General features: G+C 42.4%; 1 protein-coding gene across 1 annotated transcript in view; it reads right to left on the bottom strand.

The window, feature by feature from the left end:
• htr2cl1 (5-hydroxytryptamine (serotonin) receptor 2C, G protein-coupled-like 1) overlaps window positions 1–24,270 on the bottom strand; it is a 44,874-nt gene extending 20,604 nt beyond the window's left edge. The window contains exons 1-2 of the mRNA XM_062444960.1: window positions 23,794–24,270; window positions 7,548–7,748 (exon numbers count right to left, since the gene is read on the bottom strand). Coding sequence (XP_062300944.1) covers window positions 7,548–7,748; window positions 23,794–24,223 — 631 coding nt within the window. The 5' untranslated portion in view covers window positions 24,224–24,270. The remainder of the gene's footprint in view (window positions 1–7,547; window positions 7,749–23,793) is intronic.
• Window positions 24,271–24,758: the final 488 nt, after the last annotated feature.

Below are 24,758 nucleotides of genomic sequence, written 5' to 3'. Positions count from 1 at the left end.
CCCTCCTTCCTTCTCTCTTTCCTTTCCTCTGTCCTTCCTTTCCTCTTTTCCTTTCTCCCTCCCTCCTTCCTTTCCTTCCTCCCTTACTTCTTTCCTCCCTTCCTTTCTTCCTTCCTTCCTTCTTCCTTCCTCCATCCCTCCCTCCCTCCCTTCCTTCCCTCCTTCCTTCCTCCCTCCTTTCCTTCCTTCTTCCTACCTCTCTCCCTCCTTCCTTCTTTCTCCCTCCCTCCCTTCCTCCTTTCCTTCCTTCCTTCCTCCCTCCCTCCTTTCCTCCCTTCCTTCCCTCCTTCCTTCCTCCCTCCTTTACTTCCTTCTTCCTCCCTCCCTCCCTCCTTTCCTTCCTTCTTCCTTCCTCCCTCCCTCCCTCCCTTCCTTCCCTTCTTCCTTCCTCCCTCCTTTACTTCCTTCTTCCCCCCTCCCTCCCTCCTTTCCTTCTCTCTTTCTTCCTACCTCCCTCCCTCCTTTCCTTCCTTCTTCATTCCTCCTTTCCTCCTTTCCTTCCTTCTTCCTCCCTCCCTTCCTCCGTCCTTTCCTTCCTTCTTCCTCCCTCCCTTCCTTCCTTCCCTCCTTCCTTCCTCCCTCCTTTCCTTCCTTCTTCCTCCCTTCCTTCCCCCTTTCCTTCCTTCCTTCTTCCTTCCTCCCTCCCTCCTTACCTTCCTTCTTCCTTCCTCCCTCCCTCCCTTCCTTCCTCCCTCCTTTCCTTCCTTCTTCTTACCTTCCTCCCTCCTTTCCTTCCTTCTTCCTCCCTTCCTTCCTCCTTTCCTTCCTTCTTCCTCCCTTCCTCCCTCCTTTCCTTCCTTCTTCCTCCCTTCCTTCCTTCCTCCCTCATTTCCTTCCTTCTTCCTCCCTTCTTTCCTTTGTCTTCCGATACACATTCCCCATATCTTTATTTAAAGTGAGAAAAAACAACTTTTGGGGTGGTGTAGTGCTCTGCATGCTGCTTGGTCTTTCTCTCTCTGGTGCTATCCCTCTATCTCTACCTGTATCCTTTTTTTTTTTTAGAAAGAAGCATCTGAAAGCTATATGCAATCATCTGTGAGAGGATTTGAAGACGATTGGGAGAAATCCTCAGTCTCTCTCTTAAGCCACTGCCCAAAACTTTAAACAGGGGAACTTTTTCTTGTTTCCCCAGCTTGTTTTTAAGTGCTAGGTTTTTGTTTTGTTGTGTTAGCTTGTTATTTTAGTTTGGGAAGGAGATTACCGGTAGTCTAGTTCTCAGTTTAAAGAATTTCTCCCTTTTTATGGTTTAGGGGGAATAGTTGGGTGTGATGACCCATTGCTGATTTAAAGATAAACTTTCTTGTTTAATGGTGAATTTTTGAAGTCTGAGTGTACTTTTCATATGTTACAGTCTCTAGTTGAGCCTGAGTTTAGCAGAAAATGTTAAATGGTAAATGGACTGTACTTATACCTCTAGTCTTTTCGACCACTCAAAGCGCTTTACACTACAACTCATTCACCCCATTCACACACATTCATACACTGATGGCAGGAGCTACAACGCAGGGGGCCAACCTGCACATCAGGAGGAAGTTAACCATTCACTCGCATTCATACACCGTTGGCACAGCAACGGGAGCAATTTAGGGTTAAGTGTCTTGCCCAAGGACACATTGACATGTGGACTGGAGGAGCCGGGAATCAAACTGCTAATCTTCCAATTGGAGGACGACCGCTCTACCTCCTGAGCCAAAGCCGCCCATTAAAATGTAACCTATAATGTCAGTAACAGCAATATCCATCTACACTTTTAAAACATTAGCTATTGTTGGCCAACATAAGCTACCGGTCATATCAAACCAAGTAAAGCTTTACCAGTAAACCTCCAAAGTGTGCTGAACTGAGCAGGAGTGTGTTTGAATTCAAGTGTTTTTATTTGTAAGAGGAAGTTTGTCTCACTTCTCTGTTTTTTTTTCACACTGAAAGTCATGAGAAAATGTTCGTTCTCCTCATTGATCAGTTGTGTCTGGGAACAAGAACGTCGACGTGTAGGAAGGCCGTATTCAGATCAATGAGGCGATGCCAGGCCAGAGGGAGAGTTGGTAGCAAGACAGCTGCTGAATAAGATCAATAAAATGTTATTTTCTGTTTCTTTCACAGCAGTTATGTTCTACAAATAAAACACGACCATAGACACCTGCGGCAGTACGCTGCAACACTTGATTTGGGCTGAACACAGTTGACAAAGGTCCCGATTAAAGTTTAACTTGACCAAATACAAGAAAGTTATAAGAGAGATTTCTGGAGCGAGAGACACACAAGTCAATCTTCAATTAGGCTGGTTTAATAATCAGCTGAGGAGAAAAGCATACAGGTTTAAATACACTTCTGACCATCATTTGGAGTGTAGTCTTTAACCCATGTCCACTCTTGGGGCTCTTTTCTCTATCGTGTTGTAACCTTCATCCAAAGAGCGTCACCTATAAGTCCTAAAGCTTCTTTCAACTCTTACAATCAGATGTGGCTCCTATCCCAGAGGTACATACGTAGATAAAGGGATAAGCACCACTTCAATGGACCTTATATTCCTAACCTTACTCTGCTTGTTACTTTCAGTCCTAAAACCAGCTTATAGATGCATTACTGCAACAGCTGGACTGTGCTGTTGAATTGCCCTGAATACTGATCAAAGCTTTTTGCCAGCTCAAAACCACAATTGCTGGCATTGAGATAGACTCTATATGCTTGTATACCTCTGGTGGTGTGAAGCCATTATCCACAGTGCCAATTTCGTCACTGCAGTATGAAGCTGTCCTTGGTGCTGAAATACTCTTTGAGCCTGGTGTATTTCTCTGTAACTCTGTGACACTATCCATGCTGCTCCATGTGCGACCGACCATAAATTCCTACCTTACAAGAAGGCAATGTAGTTAGTTTCACGAGTCCAGATCGGACCTGGATTTATTCTCAAGCTTGCTGTTAGAAACTTTTGAAGCACTTCTGGCTACTTGGAGAGCATGCTTTGTAGTTGGGTCAGATCATGTTCCAACCACAATCAAACTGCTCCAAAGTTTGTTGGGACCACTTCTTCAAAGAGTTGTTTCGTCCACACCAGAGTACGGTACACTTTTCAGCTTCTGCCCAAATGAATCGTACCAAGAGGGAGTCCGATTCAACCGGACTTAACAATGCAGATATACAGTCAGGGTGTAATGGCAACCCCCCCAGGAGTATACTGAATTGATTGTGTTTGTAAGAGGAAATTTGAGTTATTCTCCTTTAAAAACTGACATAATGTTGTTTTAAAGTAGTTTTACAAAGGTTCGCTGACAGATATGCTCAATCTAATAACTAATAAAGATGTCTAGAAGCAATGATACTGTATACTTCAAGATTAGATGGTCATTTTAAAAGGTATATGCTTTAAAATCCATAATACATTCTCCTGTTGTCCTAGTTTAGACCAGGCAGGTGAAACTAAATAGAAGCTGTGATCCATACAAATTCACCCCTTTAAAACCATTTGAGTCATGAAGGAGGTGAAGAGGGAGGTGAAGTTCTGATTTTATTCCCAGCTCAGTTTTCTGGCACTTTCACTTGTGTTTGATTTCCTTTATCTGAGAATCACCTGATTTAGCTGCACATTGCTGGAAAGAGATCCACTTGAGGTCGATTTCACCCTTAAAAAACTTTGAAATACTTCCGCAGATGAAAAAAAAAAACCCAGCACATGCTTCAAGATATGTGCGACGTGTCAACTGCTGCCAACACAGAGTGAGGCAATTTGTGCATGAGCGCTACTCTGCATTTCAAATTTGTCACAACAGAGAAAACTCTTGTGTCTAGATTGGTACTTCAGTTTAGCTGAAAAGCAGCTGCATCAGTTCCAAGTGGCGTAAAGGAGAAGATGGACTGAAAACCACACACTACTAGACTCTAAAAAAGCTCAGAGAGGCAGAAAATCTCTCTTCATGGTGTATTAATACATTTTCTTTTGGGTGTTTTGTTGCTAATCCTTTGGTATTGATCGCTGTTTGCCCTCTCAGACCTCAATCATGGCAGACTGTTGTGGTGCAGAACCTCTGGAGGGGTCAAGGTAAAGCCAACAGGGAAAAGCAGGGATTCCTTTTCATTCAAAAGCGGCCAAGTTGTGGTCGACTGCAGAGCCAGAAGGGAAGGAAGTAAAGCTTATCTGGAGGCGTCAGTCATCTCCAGCGGTCGATGATTTCGCTTTCAAGAAATAATCTCTCAAAGAAAGACAGCTTTAAAGTTTACCACTATACCAGTAAACAGTATAAGCCTACCAGTTGGAGAAAATGTACATTGGAGGAAAATATCTCAATATTCACAAATACAGATTTCTCTAGATTGAGCATTAACTCATTAACTCATTAATCCACTTCCCTGCATTAAAAGTTTCTACAATATGAATGATCCACACCTGTAATCTACTATTTCCTTATCCCTGGACAAACCTGGATTAAATATGTTCCAAGATCATCATGAACCTGTCTCACTACCATCTATGATTTATTTTAACCTTCGTGTCGCCCTCCCAGGTCAAATTGACCCTGTCAGTTTATAATGTTCCTTCTTTCTTCCCTTCCTCTTTTCCTTTCTCCCTCCTCTCCTCCCTTCTTCTCTCTTTCCTCCCTTCCTTCTTTCCTTCCTCCCTCCCTCCTTCTCTCTTTATTTCCTTACCTCCTTCCTTGTGGATGTGATATTTATTGACAATAAGACACCTCTTATCCTCCTATTTTGTCCAATTATGCCAGACACTACTCTTCCCATTAAGCACCACAATGGTGTGTGTCATTAGTGTCCTGAACGTCCACTTCTTTAAAAACCCCACTCTGCAAAGGCTGAGTAGTCCTCCTCATGATGAGTACTTCAGGTCTACCATCAGTGGAGTGCTCCTTTAATAGGACTGCACTGCACATCTAACCCCTTGGTCAACATAATACCTTTTTATGGCAGAAGAGTAAAAAAATGTTCAATACAAAATGTTCCCCATATGTAGTCAGTGAGTTCACTTGTATTAAATCCCCCCAGAGGATTATTATTATATATCCTAAATGTAGGTTATGAAATTATTCTGGAGGAAGATTTGGATTATGGCTTTACTGTACATGCAGGAACAATCTATCCCAAGGTGGTTTTATTCAATAATGCAATGACCTTACACAGAGCTGCATTCACTGTACGGTCAGAGAACGTTAGGCTAACGATAAGGACGATCTGGATGCATTCATGTAAGTGTGTGTGTGGTTGTACGTGTTCGCACAACAAAAGAAACCCTCCTGGGTCTTAGAAGGGCACGAAACAACATCAACATGAAGGTGAAGGACAGGATGGACAGACAAAGAGAGGACTGAGAGAAAAGTTTTAAAAGTCATCCGATTGCTCAACACTTTCCTCAAAGGGAATCACACACACACACACACTCGATAAAACTGATTACCCCAGGCTGGGAAAAATGGCTCTAACAAGGGATGATAAGGACAGAAGGGAGGTCGAACCATCAGGGAGGTTGGAAACAAAGAAAAGGAGGGACAAAAAACACTATTAGATGGTCTTAAAACCATTTGTTCTGACTTATTACAACCGGAAACCGAATTAATTCTGACATTACCAAACATATCTCTAAGGGATTAAAACATTAAAGATGTTGACTAAAATGTCAAGTTTGTCTGCTTGTCTGATTCACAGCTTTTCCTTTCTTATTCAATCAAAAGAAGTTATTAACATTGCATTTATAGAGGATATCTCTTTTTATGCACACTCCATTTCTTTGTTTCCAGCCTTCTTTATCACTCAACCTCCTTTTTTTTTTTTTTGACCCCATCTTCCCCTGTTAGAGCATTATTATTCATACTGGGGTGATAACTTTTCCGCAGATAATAGCTACTGGCTACTGCTGATAGTCGCCATAAATTTTCAGTTGACATAATTCATTAATTTACATATTTTTGTCTTTTCTAGTGATAAAAATTCATGTGAAATGTGCTGTATCACGAAGTCCCGTAGGTTTGTTGGTACAGTTAGATCTTCGAGGGAAACTGCCAGAGGATGCCGAAAAAGTCATTAAATTTAATAACAGTCATCAATCTGCCAACTTTCTGTGTGGGTCGAACGGGGGATTGACAATTAACAGGAACGCCAATAAAATCCAGTACGACGACACCGTAAATCCAGCCTCAGAAACGACCATAAACACCTCTCTGGAGCAGTGGCAAGGATTATTTTGTATGTACACGAGTCATGAATGAGCTTTTGTTTGGTATGCATTTTTAATCTCTCCTACATATTTGGGATTAGTAGGAAAAACTGAGTATTGTTTTTATACAGGAGGTAGTTTTTGGAAAATAATAAAGTCCTTATATGGGGGACAATGTGTTTATTTTACTGTGTAACACAATTAATCCACCAGAGTATAAAACTATTCATTGCCTTACATTCACACAAACAATAATAATAAAGTCCTAATGTCCTCAAACGAGTAGTTCCTGATTAGCAGTGTAGTAGATTGTTGCTGTTGCTAAAATTAGTCAAATTTGAATCAAACTACAAATGTTATTAAGCATAAATAAACAAGTTTCAACCATAAAATTTGGTAAGGTTTTGTACCTGGTCCACTTTTATCTGGGGATCAGCTGTTGATTGACTGGCCAAGCTTGTTTTTTACACAGATTTTTACACTGTAATGTGTTTTTGCGACCACTAGGTGGCACAAAAAAGTGTGTATGAACCATAGACTGTATATAAGAAATGGACCTGTCATTCATGACGTAGCCACGCCCTAATGCATACCCTGCTTTATCGTCAAATATAAAATCAGGGAGGCCAAAATTTCACAAATGAACATCATACTGCATTGAAGAAGGCTTTAAACTAGCGATTGAGACCATAAACACATTTTGAAAACGTTTACTGAGGTTAGAAATCAAGTGAGAAGTTGGTGAATTCTCCATTGACTTGTATAGAGACGGAAGTCCTTTTGACACCAAAACGGTCGCCCCCTGGTGGCCTTTTGATAGAATGCAGTTTTAAATTACTTCCGCGTTGGCATCATTTCAGAGGACCGGAACTCCCCGCCTGGTATGAACGAGGACAGCAGGTCAAAGTTAGGCAGCATGAAGTATAAGGTCCAGCAAACCCTAAGTGTACTGTCCCCATATAAGGACGCAGGGTCACAGAAGGATAATACACCTCAGAAGTAAATATCACAGGTTGTATTACTATTGAGTGTGAGATAACAAATTTAGGCGCTGTTCACAAGTCTTATAGAGCAGAAACAAACATTGACTAAAAGTCTAGTTTTTGTTTATTTTAATCAGTTGAGCTCAGCTGTCTTTATAGATTACTATTAATTTGAAGAAATGGATCCTGTGTTTGCAATATGCCACCATAGTTTCATAGGAGAAAAGATGATAAATGTCACCAAAATCGATAAGCTTGTTCCTCTGGTTAATGCAAATCTATCATAATTGATTGAATTTCGTCTAGTGGATATGTTTCTGAGTTAAAACATCCTTTCCTGTGTCTGTGTTTGTGGTCAAATCTCTCAGAAACCACATTATAAACTACGTGTGTCGTGTATATCTGACCTATAGATATGGTCCAGACTGCGGCGATCTTCATCATGGCTTTGGTTCTGGAGTTGAAGCGACTGTGCTCGATGGGGTTGCGGATGGCGACGTATCGATCCAGGGAGATGGCGCACAGGTGCATGATGGACGCGGTGGAGAACAACACGTCCAGGTAAATCCAGATGGGACACAAGGCGTTCGGGAGAGGCCAAGCATAGTCTGGAGGGCGAATAGAAAAGAAAATACAAAGTTATTTATGCAGTTTATTCACAAATTACAGACAGAAAAAAACACAATTTGATCCCTTTACTGCTGTTTATACTCAGCTGACTTTTAAAGCAGTGATGTAAACATGTTCAGCCTGTTTTAAGGGGCGAATGTTAACAGAGTCAGCCGAGTATGACGGCTTAAGATGCAGCAAAGAGGAGGTCGACTAAACTTTAATTAGAGTGCATCCAAAGCTCACGGTGCTGCACACTTTACATGCATGGTCAGGTGATGGTTTGATTGCAACATTTACGCAGTTTACAAGTGTTATTATTGTGATTATTATGATAAAGATATGAAGATAAAGATGTGTACACTGCTGAGTAATAGTGTGTGTATATAAATGTTACCAACAGGGAGGACAAGCTAATAAAGGAAACATATTTATGAAGACATCCTTTGGAGAAATACAGTCATTAATACAGTGTCTGTGGATGAATGGAGAAAATAGGAGCGTCTGAGTGTTTGTAGCTCCATTTTATAAAATATTATCATCATTTTCCACAACAGCACAGGTGCACCGGAGTCATTAAATAAGGTTCATCATTTAAACTGTTTGTCACAATTTGTCAACCAAAGACTTGATTAATTCTTTTAAAATGTGTGAAAGATGTACTGAAGTCTTGTTGGAGTCTCAGGAGGAAATAATGGGGAAATAATGACTGTGGCTGTATACACTATATGCATCAAAATGATTTAGTAAAGTTAGGAAAAAGGAGCAGAACCACTACCGAAGAAGGGAAGGGTCATTAAAACATAATAATGTCTAACTTCCACCTTTGTGCTGTGGTTGTTTTTTCTTTCATTGGAAAACTTTAATCAAGAGTTGAGCTGTGTAGTCTAGTATGAAGGGTTCATTAACAGCTACTATCAGCCACTAGGAGGCGCTCTAAGCTTCTGTAAACCTCCTCCACCTTGTGTTGAAGTAGCTACTCGGTTGTAAGTTAGACTGCTAGCTGACTGGAGGGAACATGATGCAGACGAAGCAGGCGGGGAGTTCCGGTCCTCTGAAATGATGTGAACGCGGAAGTAACTCAAAACTGCATTCTATCAAAAGGCCACCAGGGGGCGACCGTTTTGGTGTCAAAAGGACTTCCGTTTCTATACAAGTCAATGGAGAATTCACCAACTTCTCACTTGATTTCTAACCTCAGTAAACGTTTTCAAAATGTGTTTATGGTCTCAATCGCTAGTTTAAAGCCTTCTTCAATGCAGTATGATGTTCATTTGGGACATTTTAGCCTCCCTGATTTTATATTTGTGATAAAGCAGGGTATGCATTAGGGCGTGGCTACGTCATGATTGACAGGTTGATTGGTTCACAGGTTCAGGAGGGCGCCTCATGCTCCTCCTGATGCCCATATAAGTAGAATCCGTGTTTTTTTTTTACCCAGCATACACCTGAAATTTTCAAGATGCCGCTGCTCAGATCCGATACTATTGGCCTCCAAGCAGCAGTCCACAAACCAATGGGTGACGTCACGGATGTTACGTCCATTTTATATGCAGTCTATGAGACGAAGCCACACAAAAGTCCAGCATGGAAACACTTACAGAAAGTAAAGGATAATGTCGTCAGGTGTGAAATATGTGGAGCAGAGTTGAGCTATGGTGGGAACAGCTCCTCAAAAGTGGGACAAAAGTCTCTCATTGCTAACATGATTGTAAAGGAAATGCTCAGCGTTGTTTATACACTTAAAGTAAAAATGGTTATTTAACTCCCAACAGGAGACTCTGAGACCACCAGAGACATCGTACAGTATGTGAGACTCAGTTACTTAGTGATGCTCTGTCGATCCCAGAGGGGTGAAGTCTCCCCCCCCCCCCCCCTCTCTCTCTCTGCTGACCCTCCACAGGGAGGACAGAGATCACAGCCACTGACAGTGTGACACCGTGTAGAGCTGGTAGCAGCAGCAGCCACGGGAACAGAAACATAGCCGGGGGCATTTTTTATTTTTTGGCTAGCTGTGAGAGAGAAATCAGCGGGTTAACCTTTGCTTAAACTGGGGGTAAAATTAATTAGCTTGATTGCGTACGCTGGCAGCTCTGGCACTATTTCACCCTCCCCAAAACTGGAGAATAGTAAGATGTTTAAGCTTAAGGTTGTAGAGGAAAACCAAAAAGAGAGCCGACTGAAATCACCTAAGAAACAGTGAGGGGGGAGGGGGTTATGAATATTTATTTCATACAAATACTTGTTTTTTGCCCTCCTTTCCTCTCCTCCGCTCTGCTGTCTGTCTCTCTTTGACACACAGTTGTTATAAATAGCTGCAGGTCCGGCAGAGCTTAAGATTTGGCTGAGTGGTCAGCGCAGTCATCCGTGCAGTTTGAGACCCGATGTGGGAATCCCCTGCTTTGTAAAATAGACTACTGGAAGAACATTTATTGTAACGCTGAAATATCCAATGATTGTACATCCTTAACCTGTGAGTATTTAATGTCATTTGGAGGGTTTTTTTTTTTAAATTTTCTAAAATTACATTATATTTTAGGGGCCTTTTAACCCTTTACATACTGTTCATATTCTGACTCATAATTAGTCTCAACACCAATTCACATTCATAAACTCACCATCAGTCAATAATAAATGCTTGATTAATCCTTAATGAAGCTGTTAGAGAGCAAACACTGTGTATTATGTTTATCTATGGAATAAAAAAAAGACTCATAATGACTATTTTTAGTTTGAATGCTGATTTTTTGATTTTTTTTAATAAACACAGGTCAAATTTGGACATTTGCATAAATAAAAAATGTTTATCAGCTACACAAAAATAAAAAAAAGATGCATTTTATTTCCATTTTTGGATACTGCGGGTCACATTTAGAGAGAAATCCAGCTAAAATAAATGTAAAATTGGGTCAAATTTGACACTGAACTGTATGTAAGGGTTAATTAATGTGTTTCTGTAAAGAAATGAAGGCTGATTATCATTTAAACAAATACAAGTTTGCACAGTTCAAGCTTGTTGTTTGTTATGAATATTGAAAGTCGGCATGCAGCGAATATTTGACTATTCATCGGTTATACACACCATTAAAAAAATGGGCTCATGATGCACATCCTTAGCTTAAAGTACTGTATAAATAATTTGAAATATAAAAACATTTGCTCCTCAAACAAATACAGAAACAAATACTAACATCCATCCACAGTTTGTCTGTATTCAGTGTCATTTTCTCACTTTGGTGCATCTTAAATTTACGTTGGTGTCTCCAAATCACAGATAAGAGCAGCTCAAAAACAGCTCAAAGGTCTGAAGAAAGAGAGAGAGAGAGGAGAGAGAGAGAGAGAGAGAAAGAGAGAGAATAGAGAGAGAGAGAGACGAGAGAGAGAGCGAGAGAGAGAGAATAGAGAGAGAGAAGAGAGAGAGAGAGAGCGAGAGAGAGAGAGATGGAGAGAGAGGCGAGAGAGAGAGAAATAGAGACAGAGAGAGAGATAGATAGAGAGAGAGAGAAATAGAGAGAGAGAGAGAGACAGAGAGAGAGAGAGAGAGACAGAGAGAAAGAGAGAGAAATAGAGAGAGAAGAGAGAGCGAGAGAGAGATGGAGAGAGAGCGAGAGAGAGAGAGCGAGAGAGACAGAGAGAGAGAGAGAGAGACAGAGAGAGAGCGAGATGCGAGCGAGAGCGAGAGAGACAAGAGAGGAGAGACAGAGAGAGAGAGCGAGCGAGAGCGAGAGAGACAGAGAGAGAGACAGAGAGAGAGAGAGAGAGAGAGAGAGAGCGAGCGAGCGAGCGAGAGAGAGCGAGAGAGAGAGAGAGAGGGGGAGAGAGAGAGAGAGGGGGAGAGAGACAGAGAGAGAGATGTGTTTCTCCCCTCAGGCGTTCCCGTCCAGATTAATGACAAAATGAAACATCAGGTAAAGCTGCTGTTTTATTTCCTTCTGTAAAAGTCTCTCTGTGTCTTTCTGAGCCTCGAAGCTTCTTATATGAACAGTCCTTTCTTCACAGAGGACAAGACCTGCAGCCAAACACACACACACACACACACACACACACACACACACACACACACACACACACACACACACACACACACACACACACACACACACACACACACACACACACACACTCCACAAGCAGCACATGTGTGATGCATGTGGAGTGAATCACATATTTGTTTTTGTGTGTGTGTGTGTGTGTGTGTGTGTGTGTGTGTGTGTGTGTGTGTGTGTGTGTGTGTGTGTGTGTGTGTGCTGAGTAGGAGGCAGCTTGCATAACTTTTGAGAGGTCAAACACTTATTGGGGGCACTGCATGACACACACACACACACACACACACACACACACACACACACACACACACACACACACAGAGAGAGACAAGCTGGCTCGTGGGTGTGTTTGATTCTCTACTATAATAACTACGACTACACACTGTTCATAAAATACTCTTGAAATTAAATCATCGTGTTGATTTAATAAGTTGAACCGGTGCTGAGTGTTGATTGGAGGATTTTAGGAGAGAAGCTCAGCGTCTCTGTTAGAGATACGAAGGTTTTCAGAAGCATCGGTCGCTGCATGACGACCAGAAACACGTATTTACTGTTTGTTTGGATTCACATCAAACGATTTAACTATGAATGAAACACTACAGTCTGTAGTTTGTCCAGCTGGTGTTGCCGTACGTAGCCGTCCAAGATGGCGGACCTGATTGCAAATGTGTGACTCCTTCTTCCTCTCTCTTTCCTCTTCTCCTCCTTTTTCCTCCTCTTCTTGTCCATTCTCCCCCTCTTCTTCTCCTCCTCTTATCCTTCTTCCTCTTGTCTTTCCTCTTCTCCTCCTTATTCCTCCTCTTCTTGTTCATTCTCCCCCTCTTCTTCTACTCCCTCTATTCCTTCTTCTCCTCCTCTTATCCTTCTTCCTCTTGTCTATTCTCTTCTCCTCCTTTTTCCTCCTCTTCTTGTTCATTCTCTCCCTCTTCTTCTACTCCCTATATTCCTTCTCCCTCTCTCTTTCCTCTTCTCCTCCTTATTCCTCCTCTTCTTGTTCATTCTCCCCCTCTTCTTCTCCTCCTCTTATCCTTCTTCCTCTTGTCTTTTCTCTTCTCCTCCTTTTTCCTCCTCTTCTTGTCCATTCTCCCCCTCTTCTTCTACTCCCTCTATTCCTTCTTCCTCTTGTCTTTTCTCTTCTCCTCCTTTTTCCTCCTCTTCTTGTCCATTCTCCCTCTTCTTCTACTCCCTATATTCCTTCTCCCTCTCTCTTTCCTCTTCTCCTCCTTATTCCTCCTGTTCTTGTTCATTCTCCCCCTCTTCTTCTACTCCCTATATTCCTTCTCCCTCTCTCTTTCCTCTTCTCCTCCTTATTCCTCCTGTTCTTGTCCATTCTCCCCCTCTTCTTCTACTCCCTCTATTCCTTCTTCCTCTTGTCTTTTCTCTTCTCCTCCTTATTCCTCCTCTTCTTGTTCATTCTCCCCCTCTTCTTCTCCTCCTCTTATCCTTCTTCCTCTTGTCTTTTCTCCTCCTTTTTCCTCCTCTTCTTGTTCATTCTCCCCCTCTTCTTCTACTCCCTCTATTCCTTCTTCCTCTCTCTTTCCTCTTCTCCTCCTTATTCCTCCTCTTCTTGTTCATTCTCCCCCTCTTCTTCTACTCCCTATATTCCTTCTTCCTCTTGTCTTTCCTCTTCTCCTCCTTTTTCCTCTTCTTGTTCTTTCTCCCCCTCTTCTTCTACTCCCTCTTATCCTTCTTCCTCTTGTCTTTTCTCTTCTCCTCCTTTTTCCTCCTCTTTTTGTCCATTCTCTCCCTCTTCTTCTACTCCCTCTATTCCTTCTTCCTCTCTCTTTCCTCTTCTCCTCCTTATTCCTCCTCTTCTTGTTCATTCTCCCCCTCTTCTTCTACTCCCTATAATCCTTCTTCCTCTTGTCTTTTCTCTTCTCCTCCTTTTCCTCTTCTTCTTGCTCTTTCTCCCTCTATTCTTTCCTCTCCTCTATTCCTTCTTCTTACTATTTGTCGTTCTTTATTTTCATCATCTTGTTCTTCTTCCTCCTCTTCTACTCCCTATATTCATTCGTCTTTCTCTTCTCCTCCTCCCTGTTCTTCTTCTTCCTCCTCTTCTATTCCTTCTCCTTCTTTCTTTATGACGTTCTTTTCGTTTCCTTTTCATCGTCTTGTTTCATCATCGTCTACTCCTTCTCCTCCTTCCTCTTGTTTTTCCTCTCCTCCTCCTCATCCTCCTCTTCTTCATCACCACCATTAACTGGATTTCTATCAGTTCAACACTTTAAACTATTTACAGCTTCTATTTAAAACATCGTCTGTTCCGTAACTCAATAACTCAGCTCCTCTCCAGACGTGTCCAACAACATCCACGGCAATAAATATCACAGAGCGTTTTTCTCTTTTCTTCTCAGGCAACCTCTCCTTCTCTTTCTCTCTTTCTCTCTTTCTCTCTCTTCTTCCATCTTTTTTTCTATTACAGTCACTCGAGCTGCTGCTTTTCCTCTTTCCAATTCATTAAATCAGAGATGAGAGAGCTCATATTACTGTAATGCACTGTGTAGAGTAGAAGTCCGACATATGTGTGTGTGTGTGTGTGTGTGTGTGTAAAGGTTTTCGGTATATGTGTGTGTGTGTGTTTTTGTCTTGAGAGTGTTTCCAATTTGGGCTCCATGCAGAGAGATGGCCTTAAGCGATAACTTTGATTGAGTCGGCCTCGAAGGTCATATAGTTTCATGCTGTATGTGTGTGTGTGTGTGTGTGTGTGTGTGTGTGTGTGTGTGTATGTGTGTGTGTGTGTGTGTGTGAGAGAGAGAGACAGATATCCTAATTGACTCTACCAGATCTTATCTCCCTCTTTTCTTCACACCTTATTTCTCTATAGTAAAAAAAAAAAAATCACTCAAAAATGTTTTTTACTGTTTTATTTTGTCTTCGGAAGTGAGATATTTTATTTATGAGCAATTTCTTCACTTCATATATTATCAGTGTTTCATTGTCACTTCCTCACTAGACTCAGGAAAGCAGCCAAATGAATCTAAACAACACTCTTATTGTTCTACTATCACAACCAATTCAATTCAATTCAAAGCCTTCTTTTATATTGTCATTGCACAAAGTAGACGTCTGAATAATAAATAAAAACAAACAGCTACAGTGTAGAATAAGTCTATGTACTCATTATATTGCACATAGTGAATTAAAGGGATAACATTACACATAATCACATAATGAAAGGTAAGATATCTCATTACTGTTGAGTCCAAGAACCTTTAAAGTGATAGTGATACCAACTGAGTGCTTCATTAGATACTCATTACACATTTAGTGCATGTGTGTCAAACATGAGGCTCGTGGGCCAGAACCGGCCTGCCGAGGGGTCCGATCCGGTCTACTTTCCTTCCTGTCTTCTTTTCCTTCTTTACTTCCTTCTGTCCTTCTTCCCTTTATTCCTTCCTTCCCTCTGTATGTCCTTCCTTCTTTTTCTCGTTCCATCCCCCCTTCCTTCTGTCCTTCCTCCCCTCCATATGTCCTTCCTTCTTTCCTTCCTTCCTTTTATCCCTATTTCCATCCTCCCTTCCTTCTGTCCTTCCTCTCTTTCCTCCATATGTCCTTCCTTCTTTCCTTTTATCCCTCCTTCCATCCTCCCTTCCTTCTGTCCTTCCTCCCTTTCTTCCTTTCCTCCATCTGTCCTTCTTTCCATCCTCCCTTCCTTCCTTTTTTCCCCTCTTTCCATCCTCCCTTCCTTCTGTCCTTCCTCCCCTCCATCTGTTCTTCCTCCCTTTCCTCCATGTCCTTCCTTCTTTCCTTTTATCCCTCCTTCCATCCTCCCTTCCTTCTGTCCTTCCTCCCTTTCTTCCTTCCCTCCATCTGTCCTTCCTTCCATCCTCCCTTCCTTCCTTTTTTGCCCTCCTTCCATCCTCCCTTCCTTCTGTCCTTCCTTCCTTTTTTACCTCCTTACTTCTCCACTTCGTTTCCTTCCTTCCTTCCTTCCTTCCTTCCTTTTACTGATCTGGCCCACATGAGATCAAATTGAGCAAAATCATTTTCTCAGGGGGCTTGACTAGATTTTGTGTATTTTGTGTTTTGTCTGCATATCATAAACAAGAAAAGACTTCCTGACTACACTTATAGTTTAAAAGCAAGTCAAACAAGCTCCTCTTCAACATTACAGCAAGTAAAAGATACCAAATGATCCTCAAGTCATGTTCACAATGTTGTAAAGAGCTGCTGTAGATCATAAGTCATTGAAATCATTTGTATTGTCTTAACTTGAACCTTTTTCTGTCAGGTTTTACTGCACAAATGTTCCAAGTCAGACTCATTAAATCCCTTTTTTCGCTTGTTTAAACTTAATGAATCTTTTTGATAAATCGATGTCCCGATGTTTAAATCCATTTAGCCTCAGAATTAATCGCCAAAAAAGCAAAGAGTAAAACGAGCTTCACACCACAGAGCTTGAACATCAGCAGGATAAGAAGACTACAAAAAAAAGGTGAAAATATGACGACAGCTGTCAGTGACGTCACTGCAGAGCTGTAATAGAAATAAAGGAGCAAACGCCAAATATCATATAAAACAAAGTGCCGTCCAAGCACAGGGGATGAGATACATTATCCTCTATGCTAGTACATGCTTTGCCCATTTCCCTCCTTTTTAATAATTTATAGCGAGTTTGATATACGACTAAAAACCTCCAGTAAAGGTCATGCAAGTTTTTCCAGAAGTATTTCAAACTATGAAGAGAAGCATGCAGCAGTTTTTAGTGCTATTAAAGCGTGCATTGCTGCTGTAGCACTGATACAGTCTGTAGTATGAAGTCCTGCAGCAGTGTGTGTGTGTGTGTGTGTGTGTGTGTGTGTGTGTGTGTGTGTGTGTGTGTGTGTGTGTGTGTGTCTTCTGCCCCGACCATACATGTCACACACAGACATTTTTTTCTTTACCATTTACATACTGCAGGAGACACAATGAGGTCATGTGTGCGTCCAGCGGTGCAGTTTGTGTGTGTGTGTGTGTGTGTGTGTGTGTGTGTGTGTGTGTGTGTGTGTGTGAACCAAGCTGAGGTCGACTGGAACACTGAAACTGAGATTTATGTGAATAATGTGATTTGATAAGGTTAATAAGAATCATTATTCCTGTCTAAAGGACATTTATCTAATTTCTCATGTATTTTATTTATTCATTTTAAAATTCTGGACCATTACAGATAGCCAGATTGTGTGTGTGTGTGTGTGTGTGTGTGTGTGTGTGTGTGTGTGTGTGTGTGTGTGTGTGTGTGTGTGTGGTTTATATTTAATCATCATCCTGGTAACTCAAAATGAAGTAATAAGAAAAAATACAACAGCATTTGCAAAAAGCTGTGTGTGTATGTGTGTGTGTGTGTGTTCATTTTCAGTTATAGGCTACTTCTGGGGACCGATTTCACATTTAAGACCAGTTATAATTAGGGGAAGGCTAGTCAAACTGGGGACAAAAGCCACGTCCTTAATTGGGGAAAAAGGTAATTTTTAGTCCAGTGGTTAAGTTACAGCTCCAGGAAATGAATGTAAATCTATGTAATGTCCCCACAAGTGATATATGTGTGTTTAACTTAATGTAAGTCATTCATTTTAGGGTGAAGACTTAGTCTAATATTAAGGTAAGGTTAGGGTTATGTTAAGATTATATTAGGGTTCGGCATATGGTCGTTATGGTTACGGTTACAATAAATGTCCAGGAACTGAATGTAAGTCTATGTAATGTCCCCACAAGTGACCATTATCTGATACACATGTGTAAGTTCAGGGTTATGTTAAGGTCAGGATAAGTCTCCAGGAAATGAATGTAAGTCCATGTAATGTTCTCTGAAGCGATGTAAACATGTGTGTGTGTGTGTGTGTGTGTGTGTGTGTGTGTGTATCTGTATGTGTGTGTGCCTGTGTGTGTGTGTGTGAACAGACTGCTGTGAAAGTTGATGAATTATCATGACTGTCATCATCATCATCATCATCATCATCATAACTATTATCATCATTATCACTGTAATCTGTTTGATTCATTGTCACTTAAATTGTGTGAGAATGCTCTGTGTGTGTGTGTGTGTGTCTCTCTCTGTGTGTGTGTGTGTGTGTGTGTGTTTGTCTGGTCGATCACTCAGCCAGCCGCGAGGATCAATACACCCAAGTACCAGTCTGATGGATAACACTGCAGGTATAGATTCAGGCTCTATTCAAAGGTGTGAGAGTGTGTGTGTGTGTGTGTGTGTGTGTGTGTGTGTGTGTGTGTGTGTGTGTGTGTCTCAGTGTGTATGTTCGTCTGTTTGTGAAGCAGAGAAAGAAAAAGACAGTCTGTCCTCTGTTTTCTTTTCTTTTCTTTTCTTTATCCTCGGTGTGTGTTTGCTCATGTGAAACATTGATTACCTCAGTGAGCAATCAGCAGCAGCTCCAGCTAACAGACACAGAGTGGGACAGCCAGTGTGTCCATTGACCAAACACGGCCATTAAGAAGCACTCAACCCTCCCAGGTCCTGTTTAGTATTCCTGACAGATGTTTGACGGCTACAGAGCAGAACCATGAATATAGAGAGTTGCGTCCAAGACGGGAAAATTTAATGCAATTACTGATCATGATTAGGGCTGGATGTTGGTACTCGATACCTGTGGACCTGTAACTGATGAAATATTGAGGATTGTTCAATTTTGTCAGAGTGTTTCTATTTTAACGGACGCAGCTTCTCCAGGTATTACGGTAAAAGTGGAGCAACCCCTCAGAAACTCACAGACCAATGTGCATATCCAATCTTTTCACGTGACCCTAATCAGCCAATCAAAGCCGTGCATTCGGACACGCAGAGAGACTCGACTGTCAGTGAGATACACACGGAGAATGGAGTTGTTGAGATGTTTTGTTATAAAGCTATCCCTCCTGTTGTCCTCGAGTCAAGGAAGGAAGGGAGGGAGGAAGGAAGGAAGGAAAGGAGGAGGAAGGAAGGAAAGGAGGGAGGGAGGAAGGGAGGAATGAAGGAAGAAGGAAGGAAAGGAGGGAGGAAAGAAGGAAGGAAGGAAAGAAGGAAGGAAGGAAAGGAGGGAGGAAGGGAGGGAGGAAAGGAAAGAAGGAAGGGAGGAAGGACAGACGAAAGAAGGAAAGAAGGAAAGTAGGAGGGAGGGAGAAAGGAAAAGAGGAAGGGAAAGAAGGAAGGGAGGACGGTAGGGGGGAGGAAAGAAAGGGAGAAGGAGGTAGGGAGGAAAGAAGGAAGGAGGGAAAGAAAGAAGGAGGGAAGGATGGAGGAAGGAAAGAAGGAAGGGAGGAAAAACAGAAGGAGGGAGGGAGGAAGGACAGACGGAAGGAAGGAAGGGAGGAAAGAAGGAACAGTCAAAACAGACGGGGTCAATTTGACCCGGGAGGACGACACGAAGGTTAATAGAATAGAATATAATAATCTTTATTGTCATTGCACAAGACAGTGAAATTTCTGTTGGAGCAGTCCTCCAGCTGCCCAGGATTCCCACAAGTTGAGTGCCAATACTGATAAATGAATTCTACTGTATTTATTTGACTATAATCTAGCCAGTAGACACAGATGCTGATGTAACTATAACGCTACTTCAAGGTACTGAAAAATAAAAAATAACAGACCTTCACTTGAGGACATTTACACAAATTGGACCTCAGTGAATTTTAATTGAATACTCCTGCTTTAAGTTATCGACCGATATGAAAAAAGATACCAAGTAGTATTGAAACGTCTCCTGTCAAGCGATTCCTGCAATCCAGCTAGAGTTCAGCAGCCAAGATGCCACCTAAACGCTCTAAAATGGGGCTGCACTATATGCCTGTTACACCGGAAAACAGAAAGTGCACAAAATGTGGAAAACTTCTTTTACTGCCCACTACCAGTACCAGTGTATTGCATCGGCTGGCCCTGTCGTGTGTCTCTCTCAGAACCAGCTGGTACTAAGACCACCAGACCATTGTGATTACTGTCACTGTCATTATCTTAGTTATATTCTGGGTTGCGCAATATCACGTAGTTGTACTCAGTCTCACTGTCAATATACTTCATTCAGAAGTCTTGTTATCATTCGATTGGCTACATGTAGTGTAACTGATGTAATTCTGTCTTGTGTTGTCTACCAGTATGTCTCTGTGTAATTGTAATTGTGTATATTGCTATGCAACCATGTAGCACTATGTGCCCATTACAAATTTCCCATATGGGACTAATAAAACTTACAGGTGAAGAACTGCACTGTGTCTTCTGAAGTGGACACACCGCACAATGTTACTAGTAGACTTTATTACTCATCTTTTGTTTGTTAAATCTCATATTTTATAGGAAAAAAAAATCGCTCTGGGCATTTTCTCGTGGGCAAACACAATATGACACATCCGTGGGATCTTCCATCAACGAGATAACGCCCCTCACTCTCAGCTGCTTGGGGTTAATGGAGCCGACTGTGAGCTCTTGACCTCTCCTCTACTCAACCTCTCATCCCTACTTGACCTTTTTTGACGGCCAGTTCGTCCTCTTGTCGTTCGACCGTTTGTCATCTTTCAGTGTTTTCAATCAATGTTGAAAGACACACACACAGAGAGCCATAAGAACCAGGTCTGTTTTATGTTTGCTAGCAGTTTAACCTTCGTGTCGTCCTCCCGGGTCAAATTGACCCCGTCTCTTTTGACTGTTCCTTCTTTCCTCCCTTCCTTCCTACCTTCTGTCTGTCCTTCCTCCCTCCTTCTCTCTTTCTTTCCTTCCTCTCTCTTTCCTCCCTTCCTTCTTTCCTTCCTCCATCCCCCTTCTTTCCTTCCCTCCTTCCTTCCTTCTTTCCTTCCTTCCTTCCTTTCCTTCCTCCCTTCCTTCTTTCCTTCCTCCTTCCTTCTTTCCTCTGTCTCTCTTTCCTTACTTCCTCTTTTTCTTTCTCCTTCCCTCCTACCTTCCTTCCTGCCTTCTTACCTTTCCTCCCTTCCTCCCTCCTTCCTTTCCTTCCTTATTCCTCCCTTCCTTCCTCCTTTCCTTCTCCCATCCTCCTTCTTTCCTTCCTCCCTTCCTTCTTTTCCTCCCTTCCTCCTTCTCTCTTTCTTTCCTCCCCCTCCCTTCCATCCTTCGTTCCTCCTCCCTTCCTTCCTCCCTCCTTTCCTTCCTTCTTCCTCCCTCCTTTCCTTCCATCCTTCCTTCTTCCTTCCTTCCTCCCTCCTTTCCTTCCTTCCTCCCTTCTATCCTTCCTTCTTCCTCCCTTCCTTGCTTCCTCCCTCCTTCCCTTCCATCCTTCCTTCCTTCCTCCCTTCCATCCTTCCTTCCTTCCTCCCTTCCATCCTTCCTTCTTCCTCCCTTCCATCCTTGACTTGAGGGGTTAATATGATACCACCAGTACCAACCCAAGTACCCTTAAAAAGTGATACTGATACCAACTGAGTACTTCCTTAGATACCCATCATGTGAATTAAAGCATTAAATCACGACTTCACCACCACAGACGGGTTGTAGCTGCTGTGGCAGTGGACCAATCACATGTCGTATTAAATCGAAGAACGCTTGCATTGATTGGCTGTGAGCAAGTCTGTAGAAATCGTCATATGTTCTAGCTCTGGGTGCAAAAAGGATCGATTGCAGGTATCGTTTGACTGGAGACGTTTTGATATTACTTGATTTATTTCAGTCGATACCTTAAAAGGTAATGAGTACCGATACCCAGCCCTACTGTAGTTGATTGGATGATAAGTCCCAGGAGGTCTTGACTGGTTTAATTACAGTAATAAGCACTTTTTTTTGGCCTGTCAGAACAACATCTGTGTCGACTTCACCCCTGAATTTGGCTTCTTTTGCTGTCACACTGATAAAACAGCACCCACACACACACAAACACACACTTTCCTCCCAGGCAATACTTGTTTGGCTCAGTCGCCATCACAGTTTGCACTCAGTTAATCAAAAAAAATGTTTCTCCGAGAGACACAAAATGGCCACATGTGACATCGGTAGATAACTGAGGCAAAAAAAAGACTCACGGCAACATCACTGTCAAATCATCCAGCACCAACCGGGCCAAAAGGAATTATTCTTTAAATGTGCCTGTCGTGATAATAGCCACGTCTCATTTGACTGTCCTCGCTGTTCGGATTGAATTGGACCAGATCGGTATGTCTTCCATCATCCGAGGCCAAGAATTTAGAGAAATCCTGGATCAAATTGGCCGAAAGTTATTGGCCGAAAGTAAATGATTCTTGTCAGATCTTTATAACAAATATTTGAGCCAGATTTCCAGTTAGTACTCATAAGCTTTTACAAGTTTGCTAGGGTTTACGGCAGATGGCAATTTGGTGCAGACCTTGGCAGATAACCAAGGAAACTCACATTAAACATCAAAAATCTTTTAGCACCAATAGAGCCTTAATCTTTAGTCGACTTGACCTGGACTTGCACTCAAAGAATTGACACTTTAGACTTGGAAAAACACTCAGATTTAGCCCATTTTTATCCTCAACCACCTTCAATATTTACTCCAAGATCCTTCATTCGAGAGATGAATTCATCCAAATGCTTTTAAAAGTGGAAAACCCCAAGATGCATTGATGAGAAATGGTTCGAAGTTCTTTGGAAGTTAAGTAACACGAGTGTTGAAAAGGATTACTATCAATGAAAGTTGCAAAGGTCAACTTGTGTTTATCTGCAGCTCTGCAAAAAAAAAAACCCAAACATTTCTCACTTAGTGTCATGTCTGTGATCAGTTTTGTGACATTTGCAGGTACACTGTAAGAAATGGTGTTAATATAATGACCTGGCTCAAATGTAAAGATGAAGACAGCCTTTCTCTCTAATTTAATGTTTTTACTCAACATTGGAAAATAAATGAAATACACAGCCTACACTCCTAACAACACGAGAGCCTATTAAGCTAATGTGGGTGTTCATGCAGAATCCTGGCTCGGATATTGTAAGCAAGAACAGCAGTTGATGGCTCGTACGGTATCGCAATTATCAAAAGTTGGCATCCTCCGGCTCTTGAATCACTTGCAAAAATCACAGCGTGCAATGTCTCCGAGATGCAATAATCATTTTCGATAATTGCACTGAAAAATGTTTGATATAATGACGGGGCGCGTGTCACAGCGTGCTGGCAACAGCTGGTGAGTAGGGGTAGAAATGTGCAAAGGGAAAGGCTGTTTAAATATTGGGTGAGATTTATTCTGCACGCCTGTGTCATTTTCATGATTAGAGTGACAAACTGTAACAAACTAAATCAATTATTATAAGCTCTTAAGCTCCGTTCGCCAATCAGATAACTGTGTGCAACTCGTTCCTTAACCTTCGTGTCGTCCTCCCGGGTCAAATTCACCCCGTCTGTTTTGACTGTTCCTTCTTTCCTTCCTTCCTTCCGTCTGTCCTTCCTCCCTCCTTCTCTCTTTCTTTCCTTCCTCTCTTTTTCCTCCCTTCCTTCCTTCTTTCTTCCTTTTTTCTTCCTTCCCTCCTTCTCTCATTCTTTCCTCCCGCCTAACTTCCTCCCTTCCTTCTTTCCTCTGCCCTTCCTTCCTCCCTTCCTCTTTTCCTTTCTCCCTTCCTCCCTCATTCCATCTTTCCTCCCTCCCTACTACCTTCCTTCCTTCCTTCTTTCCTCCGTCCTTCCATCCTTTCCTTCCTCCCTCCTTCCTTCCCTTCCTTCCTTCTTCCTCTCCTTCCTTCTTCCTCTCTTCCATCATTCCTTCCTCCTTTCCTTCCTTCTTCTTCCCTTCCATCATTCCTTCCTTCCTTCTTTCCATCCTTCCATCTTGCTTTCTTTCCTTCCTTCCTTCCTTCCTTCCTTCCTTCCTTCCTTCCTTCCTTCTTTCACCACAAATAAAATTCATGTTTTAAAACGTTGGTGACTCAAGCCAAACAATAGATATTGTTGATTAATTTGGTTGAATCAACGGTTCAGGGTTATGTTCCTTTGAAACTACTTTTTCTACAGATGTCCCCCAGCTCCTTTAAAAGGTATGTTATGTATCCAACATTGATTTCAGGATTTCAACAGGAAACCGTCACCTATATCTCCTTATACCTCCGAGTGTTGAATCAGGTGCTTTGTAAGGCGTCAAAACTCACCATATAGGATGTTGATGAGTGAGATCGGCATGACCAGGATGCCTACGAGCATGTCCGCCACGGCCAGCGATCTGAGGAAGAAGTTGGTGGCGTTTTGAAGCTTCTTCTCCAGCGACACCGCCAGGATCACCAAGATATTCCCGCCGATCGTCAACGCGATGATGACGAGGATGAGCAGCGCCGGCCAGTTTTTCTGTTTGATCGCCGCACTGGTGACGTCGGGCTCCTGCGTGAAATTGTCCAGACCCGCGCTCATAGCCGCCGCGTTTCCAAGCCCACCGCTACCTCCGAAAGCTATCCCCGTCGCCTGGCTTTGGTTGAGGTCCAGGGAGATGTTGCTCGGCCAGGCCATCCGGGCACCGACCTCCAGGGAGGAGGAGGTGGTGGTGGTGCCGAATCCACCAAGAAGAGCCCTGGCTGGGCCACCCATCCCCAAAAAGGAGAGACCCTTACCTCGTTGGAGGCTGAAGAGGGGAGGGCTCACTCAGCATTGAGGGAGACTTGAAGAATTGAAATATATTCTTAACCACCAACAGTTCACATTGAGTAGGAATTTGGGGAAGGGGAGAAAACAGGGAAGGAGTAACTTGGGGAGGGATTAGGGAATACCAGGGAAGAGGGGGATGGGGAGGAAATAGCTACAAGTGTTTGGGAGTTTATATTTTGTTCCAATGAAGCCTTGCTAGCTCCAAACAGCCTCAGATTGCTCCCAGAGGTGTGACTCCCCCATTTCCGGCCAATGGGTCATTGGCGAGAAGTTGTCAAGGTGTACGTCGAGCCACAAAAAAAGTCCTGAGTTGCTTTTCCGTGCTCAGTCACACCCACCCCTTGCAAGAAGTAAGAGTCTAAGAGTCCCAAATTTAGCAATAAAAGCTGGATTATTTATATCCATGTCTGCCAGTTCTCTGCTCCCCTCCGCCAGGTCACCACGAGTTAGTTTTATGAAAGGTATCAATCAGTTTTTT

This window comes from Scomber scombrus, chromosome 23, assembly GCF_963691925.1.
Source record: "Scomber scombrus chromosome 23, fScoSco1.1, whole genome shotgun sequence".
NCBI classification, from domain to species: Eukaryota; Metazoa; Chordata; class Actinopteri; order Scombriformes; family Scombridae; genus Scomber; species Scomber scombrus.
The sequence above is the reverse complement of the archived record's forward strand: the minus strand, read 5'-3'. Positions and strand labels throughout refer to the sequence as shown.